At 37.6% G+C, this 7,952-nt stretch overlaps 1 protein-coding gene across 1 annotated transcript; it reads right to left on the reverse strand.

Annotated features, from left to right (window-relative positions):
• Window positions 1-116: 116 nt before the first annotated feature.
• On the reverse strand, window positions 117-7,951 carry LOC111341330 (uncharacterized). Its single transcript, XM_022948291.2, has 5 exons — window positions 7,748-7,951; window positions 5,607-5,826; window positions 4,633-4,977; window positions 3,864-4,164; window positions 117-1,207 (listed from the first exon to the last, which is right to left on the reverse strand). The coding sequence occupies exons 1-5, from the start codon at window positions 7,925-7,927 to the stop codon at window positions 859-861; spliced, it is 1,395 nt and encodes a 464-aa protein (XP_022804026.1). The 5' UTR covers window positions 7,928-7,951; the 3' UTR covers window positions 117-858.
• Between the last annotated feature and the right edge of the window lies 1 nt (window position 7,952).

Below are 7,952 nucleotides of genomic sequence, written 5' to 3' on the forward strand. Positions count from 1 at the left end.
CGCCTTCGCTCTCGGGCAGGGTAGTGAGTGTTCCAAACTTTTTCAGGGATTTATCAATTGTGAATGGAACAGTGCGTAAATATTGCTCACAAAGATTTTGCGAATTTAAGACATACTTCGAGAAAGCATATTTATTTAACAAAGCTCACCAAGTTGATTCGGACTAACTGAGAAGGAATATTGTTTGACGACTGGAAAAAAAAAAAAAAAGCCTCCCGTCCGCGAAAAGTGCAAACCGAGAGATCTTGGAAAAATCTTGTAGATTTATACAGAGTTCAGGCAGTTAGCAGATCTCGATCGCTTTTTAATCCCAAAAGCTCTATTCTTAATCTTGTGACGTCGAACTCCTATGAATCATAGGAAACAATCAGGGATCGTCGCACAGACAATTCATTGCAAGGAGTCTCAAGGGCTTTTCCAGGAGTTACTTGGGAGAAGTATGTAATGCACGATTCACAGAGTTAGCCGAGTCAAATCAAGGGAAATTTATAAGGAGTAAAAAGTTCGAGTATTTGAAAATGGAATAGTAAAGATGAAATTGGAAAGCAGATGAAAGTGGCCTTGCAAGACACACTTATCAAAGGTAATTCACCTAAAAGAAAGCTGTTGACGGTAAACGAACGAAGTACGCAAAGATGCGCTTCACTTGCATAGCAGTGGGGAAGCTTCATTTCATAACGCAAATTTTCTCACGAGCTCGTATTCGTTGTGTATATACTCGCTGGGGAGAATCGAAATCTAACCATATTTTTCCGCACCGTTTTTTTGAGAAGTTCAGATTGCTCATGAATTCTCCATATACCAGCCGTCTCAATTTGTTAAGACCCCAGCAAAGAGAAACTGGACCCTAATCACAATTTACTCGCGTGAAAGGGTCCTCTCTAAGTTTTCCACGTACTCCAAGTGTGTTTGCAGAAATATTTTGGCAGATTCAGATAGTCTTCTGAGAATTCTATCAAAGTCGATTCTTCGTCCGGTTTTGAGGAAGAGTCTCACCATTTTTCTCAATGCATGAAACGCTTGTGTGCTGAGATCATTGGACGGTAATTTCTGCAACGGAGCTCCACGGAGAATTGTGATAAAGTTTGGATCGAGCAGCTTGGTAATCCACTGGTTTTCATCGAGCCATGTTTGTAACTTTTCTAGTCCCTCAAAATTTAGTCGAAGATTTCTAAAATGTGACTCACTACCAGTTTGAACAAATGCACTGAAAAATAGAAAAAATAAGTCAATATCACGTCTTTGTTTCCCTCCTCACCCCTTCATTTCACCGTCCCCTCTAACTCTAAATCAAACATGGCCGCGGTCACCCTAATAACACGCCTACACTGTAAGTTACTGACCGTTCGTCTGTCTTTGACACCTACTAATCTTATGTTCAAATGTGCTTTTGAGCCCTCCCTGTTAAGAAGCTGATATGGCAACCGGATAGTAATTCCAAACCACTTAACCCCAAAATCGGGAAAGTTTTCCTCTTTTGTTTATTAATGGTCATTTTCACCTTTAAGTGTAACGAAAAAAGGTACACGAGCAGTTCTTTAACGAAGTTTCCAGAAATCTAGAGAACAATTTAGAGCATTAAATTACCACATCACTAATTTTATAAACTGTGCTAGAAACTTCTCCTTATTCCGGAACATTCCGTTGAGTTATTTTAAGGATATCTCATCATGAGCGTCTAGAATGTTCTTACTGCTAAAAATTGTGTTTTAGAAAAAGGTATGACGTAATAGGCTATTACGTATAAGGTTCGATAACGTAAGATTTGGTAAGAGTTTTCAGAGCTTTAAGATACCACTGTTAAGTTACGTTGCAGACCAATAAAGTGTTCGGTTTAAGTGGAAAAAAGGAATCTTCTCTTGGCTTCGTGACAAGTTCACGTTCAGTTTATATGAACAACAAGAACCGAAACACATGAAAAGTTAACTACTATAAACAATGAGGTATACTGAGATATTTTCATATTGCAACCTGAAATACTTCACCCAGTTATACCTCAGTGCCCGAAAACATACCAAAAAATCATTTTTAAATTTATCCAAGTGTGCAGTTGGTAAACACAGGGAGCCCAGACAAGCGACGAGTCTGGTTGTTTATTCGAAATAGAAAGGAATGTATGGGAGAATATTGAAGAGTCTTATTATCGTAAACTTATATAATGAAATGTCTGAGTTAAAGCTCAAAATAAATGTAAACCTACCTCATTTGCTGTGTATTGTCGTTTCTGTGGCTCTAAATGGCGAATTTGAGCGATTTGGTGGGTTTTGTGTCGACTGCTACTGTACTATACTACTAGACTCCTTCTTATAACGTACAGTACCAGTCGACGCAAAACCCGCCAAATCGCTCAAATTCGCCATTTAGAGCCACAGAAACGACAATACACAGCAAGGGAGGTAGCTTTACATTTATTTTGAGCTTTAACTCAGACATTTCATTCTATAAGTTTACGATAATAAGACTCTACAATATTCTCCCCTACATTCCTTTATATTTCGAATAAACAACCAGACTCGTCGCTTGTCTGGGCTCCCTGTGTTGGTAAACAGAGCGAAATAGTAAACGGCGCCACCGAAGCGGCAGGGCCAAGACGAGAGAGGTTTGGGTCGAGTCGCGTGATGTACGTGATGTGACTAGTCTTAACTGACAAAAGATGATGTAATGACTTATCTTATTTGTACAAGGACCATTATTGATTCGTTTTATGACTTTTATCATAGTTAACTATGTCCGAAGGACCTAAAGATTAGAAAAGCCGATGTCCTGCCTCGAGGCAGGCCATATCTCGTCTTATCGCCTTAAAATAACAAATTTTGTTTTTCTTCTGTCGCAACGTCGATCAAATATGAAATACTAGCAAAAATTTGGATTTTCGCAATTCTGCAAAGACAACAGTGTGCACAGCTAGCTATCGGTTCAATATTTTAGTCACAGGTTTTCTCGACACACGTTTTATCTGGTCCCTATGGCGAATTTCAACCCATACCAATTTACAAATTTGCACTATTCACTTGATTATTTTCAGTATGGGAATGGCTTGTTTTCACCCTTTGGCTCGCAGATATTTTCCCATTTTTTCGCATCCGTCGACGTCGGTTTAAAGCGGCAAGAGCCAACATTTGCCCTTGGCGAGTGTTGTACAATGCGTACAAATCAATAAGGGCTTTTGTACATTGAACAAATTAAACAGAGAATGAAGAAATGTCGCTAATAAAACTAGCACCAGCTTCATGTCTACAAAGTTTTATTTGGTGCTCTTTTCACGCGTGAAATATTAAGAGTTGACAGTGTGCTTTCAAATATCATTTATGTCGCACAAGTGCGACCTCCATGACTCCCGTGGTGTAAATGTCGCGACAGATTCGTAGGACAACTTATGACGCGACATAGAAAAAATAAGGCCAAAGTGCGACCCCTGCCAATAATATGCTTTTATCGATCCATATGAAGTCCATGTCCGGTCAAAACCTAAACACAGCCGTTCGAGATCGATACGTACAATTTCTAAACAATAAATAGCCGGGAATTCATTCCGCAAATCAAAAAGGCTCACGAATCACGTTTAATTCAGCTCTTCATTCGCAAGTCACGTTGAATTAAAAAAATTATTTCACGTGGACATGGAAAGATCTTACTATTTTTAAACACGATTTACAAATAAAGAAAAAATCAGATCACGATTAACGAGAAAAAAAAATCATTTAATCACGCTTCACGTAAAAAGTATAAGGACCCTCCTGTCGCACTACGTTTTACTACATGTATTTGAACAATTTGAACAGGCTAGGTTTGATCACATCAACCTTGGAAAAGTGATTCAAATAACTTAAAAGGCATGATGAAAGTCTAGAAGTAAAACTCACCTATAAGATGAATGAGTTTTTACAACTGAACAATCTCGGTAAGCCTGTCTTGCTTGTGGTCCATGTTCATTCTGCCAATTCCACACTCTCTTAACTCTTTCAAAGTAATCCTTGGCAACATCAAGGAATTCCTCCGCCGAAATAAACCTTTGTTGCGCTATGGAGGACATTTTATCGTAAACGAGTAGAACACACACTGGAATGTCTTTAGACAGTTCTGCTATGTCAACCTCTTGTTCAAGGCGTTTAGCAAACTCAACATAGCTTTCAAGTTGTTTGATACCACTCTTGTGAAGATATCCTGTGATGAAAAAAAAAAATTGTTAGTAGTACTCCCTGAGTTTAAACCTCTGAGAAACGACATTTGTGAAATAATACGTTTAAGAAAAGTGCAACACGCTCACCAACGGGTAAAATTCTGACCTTTTTGTTCGCCTAACTTTTACAAAGACCGCTCGCATTACGAACTTTTTGGGTCAAAAACTACAATTTAAAAGTTGCTGTTCATGTTACGGCCTAAATGCGTTGGGAAGAACTTTTCAAAGTTAGTAAAGTCACCAAAGTTCTAGCAAGACCAAGCACTAGCCATTTTAAACAAAGAACAGTTGCTTGATGTGCAACTTTATAGAAAGAAAGTTGGTTCGTCTGGTACCATTTTTAAATTCAAGTGAATACTTCAACTGTTAAGTAAGTATTTCTCAAAAATGATGTCCACTATTTGCATCCATAAGGAGCTTTCCTTATTCTCCAAAGTGAGGCACATACTCACCATCAATATAATCTTGGCCAATCTTATGGGGAGACTGTAAACTCAAGTATTCACTGGCACCCTCCCTTTGCTTGGAGAGAATGTTTCTTTGGCTGCGATGCTCATTCTGGAATTTGTTAAAAGCTCTTTTTCTCTGGGAACATGATGCCTTTGGAAAGGTCTTGTGAATTTGTTTTTGACTTCGCATGCACCGCTTCAGAGCCACCTCGTGGAATCGTTGTTTGCTCTTGTGTTTACAGAGTGCTGCTTCTAGACCGTCTGTCCAAGTGTAATAACGCTCTAATCTTACCGTACAAGATTTGTTACATTTGATCTGGTAGTTGGTCAAATCCTCTTCTGTAAGGCCTTGTGGAAAATTATGAATCTAAGTTATACAATAACAATTGCCAGAAATACTGAATAAAATTTATTGCTACTGAGATTAAGCACCAGACACCACACCAAAGTTTGGGACACTTAGGACTTGGTTCCCAGATCGTTGAGTAAATCTTTACAAATTGATTTTTATGGCAAAAATCTAAAGAAAATCCATAATCAACCAAAGTTGGAGAATTTTTTCCAAACAGTACCCATATTGGTTAGAATATAAGTGATATGTGCAAATGGTTAGACATTGAAGCCTTTTGGAATAATAATTATAAATTTTATGCCCCCTTTTCTGAACCTCTGAGTTTTCTGTTGGTTAACAAGGGATGTCAAACAGGGTTGCCAATAAGTTTGAAAGTATAAAGTGGAAGGAAAATATGATATTATTGGTAGACAGGCTATCCTTTCAAGATTACATAGGACTGGGAACTATTCAATTACATTGTTATATGCCTTCCATGCAAAGCTTTTTACATTGTTATATGCCTTCCATGCAAAGCTTTGAGCAAATTATGCAAATTAATATGCATTTGACACCCCCCCCTCCTCCATCCCCCCCACTCCATCTTCCTCCCATTCCACAGAATTACTGATGACATGATTCATACCCCAAGTTTTCTTTGTCCTTCCTGCTGGCAAGTTGTAAAAGCCAGGGAGGGGTGGCTTGGTACTGAGTGCACTCCAATAATACAACCAATCTGGTAAATAACCACTATATGTGCTATAGTCTGTGTCCTCAAGGATAATGCGGGATTTGTAAAGCAGCTGATACAAGATGAAAAAGGATGGGAAAGAGCCTTTCACAGTCAAGTCAGCATCAAAGTCTATCTGAAAGAAGGATTTAGTACAAATATTAATTTACTTACTAGTAACCTCACACTAAGCCCAAGTTTTGAAGTTGTGATCAGAATGAGTTGGTTTGAGCAAGTAAGGCATCGTGGTGTGTTCTTGAGAAGACACTTTAAACCACTTTTACAAAGGACACCTACCAGTTATCAGACCACTTTGTGAATTGTGATCAAAGATATAAATAAAGTATTTGTGAACTGATTCTAACATCAATTTCTAGCTAAAAAGTTACTCAAATGTCCCAGGTTTTCAGAGAGTTTCAAATTTCAAATCTCCCTTAAAAGAGCATAATTATTGTTTTACATAGAGCTGTAATTCAGTTCAGCCCCCTGCTAAGTTCAAAGCATAAAGTTTAACCTATCATATTATCCACAAACAACCCTGAGTAATGCAATTCATACCTTACAGCCTACAAAATTCCTCAGAAAACTTGCATATATATTTTTTCTTATCAAAAGAAGAAGTCCTTTCAAATTACTGAGATTTCTTGTCAAAATGTTCAAGTTATTTGCCTTCAAACATAAGTGAGGATATTCCAATTTTCTTCTAGTAGTAGTGGGTTCAAAATGAATGAGGTGTATGAATGAGGTGTCCTACCAAGCACACATGATGTTTCCTATGTAAAAATAATAAGCCCCCAAAATCCTGCAGAATTGAATCTTTTTATCCCTACACCCTGCCACCTGCCAGAAATCTTCTCTTGTCATGTCTCTTTTCAACAAGGAGTACAAAACAGTGAATAACCCAGAGAAACCAGATGACATGTCAACGACTGGAGTACGCTTGTCATTTCAAATCTTCAAATTCACACATTTTTCTTTTGATTGCACAACACGATGGGCCTATTAATTAAACAAAGTTTTGCCATTGTTTAAACAAAACTGTGTTGTAAGCCATCTTCAACTTAGCTAAACATATACTTTTGTGAACAATGTTAAGAGGACCAAAAGTGAATAGAGGAAGGACAGCGATTTCATTAAATCAACCCTTTTATAGAGAATCAACAAGGCCCACTGCTTGTGTACAACTGCTGGGTTAGACCTCGTTTAAATAACCAGCCCAAAATGACAGAACTGAAATCACATTGCTAATTAAACTGGAATTTAACCTCTATTGCATTTTCTGTCACCCTTTAGTTGAAATATGAAAAATATTATGATTTTCTTTCTTGCCTTCCACTTTGATACATTATCATTTTCGCATGACAAGCAACTCAAAAACAGATTTTATGCTTGAACGATTGCATGTTAAAAGCCCGTACAATATGGAGTCAGATCGAGACCAGTTTAATTTCACAATCTTACGCAAAATGAATAGTCTTTCAAAAACGTCATATATTATATATAGGTTTTCCTTAGCTAAAATTTTTCCTCTCTATTTCATTGAATCGTTCTGTCAAGCCAGGCGACTCAATTTATTGTAGCAGAACTTTGCTTAGATTCTAAGTTTTTGATTGAATTGATTGAAATAAACAGATCACTAACCAGAGAAAATCAATATTACAACATCAAAGTTAAAGATCCCACTCGAGAAATAAACAAAGGCACTCACAAAATTGAGAAGCGGAGTAAAAAAGAAGTCCAATAGATATACGTTTCGGCGCAAATTCTATAAACTTCCTCCTAGAAACAACTGATTAAAAAAATCCCTCTACAAGAAGCATGAGGAGTGCTTCATATTTCACTGGCTAACTGTGCCGATTGTATTCGTGAAATAACATGCCTGTACAAAATTTCCTCTTTTACATGAAGAAACAATCCTTCTCAAAGGAAATTGAAGGCAAAAACTTACGCATTTTGTCTCATATGCGCACAAAAAGTAATAGGAAAACTTATCGTCTCGCAAAGCGGAACCAAACATGCAGATGACATGAATATTTTTTTAGGATTCGAGCACGAACCTTACAAAGATGCTTCCAAAGCGAGTTACAGTTCTGACATAAATCCCGTAAACGACGGTTGCATTCACTAACATTCAACAAAGACTTTGCAGGAAGATACGACAGAATAATATACAGAACTTCAGCGCTAAGACTGCTTAACAGATCCTTGGCAAAGCCCGAACCATAAAAAGCTGCCATCTTGTTTACATTGAAAGCCTCGGTT

This window comes from Stylophora pistillata, chromosome 3 (genome assembly GCF_964205215.1).
Source record: "Stylophora pistillata chromosome 3, jaStyPist1.2, whole genome shotgun sequence".
Lineage (NCBI taxonomy): Eukaryota > Metazoa > Cnidaria > Anthozoa > Scleractinia > Pocilloporidae > Stylophora > Stylophora pistillata.

Excerpts from the sequence above, each read along its gene's own strand:
- LOC111341330 (XM_022948291.2), bottom strand. The coding sequence starts at position 7,927 with ATGGCAGCTTTTTATGGTTCGGGCTTTGCCAAGGATCTGTTAAGCAGT. Across the intron at positions 5,827-7,747 it reads TTTGGAAGCATCTTTGTAAG|ATAGACTTTGATGCTGACTT; the intron begins GTTCGTGCTCGA and ends TCCTTCTTTCAG. Across the intron at positions 1,208-3,863 it reads AAAACTCATTCATCTTATAG|TGCATTTGTTCAAACTGGTA; the intron begins GTGAGTTTTACT and ends TCTATTTTTCAG.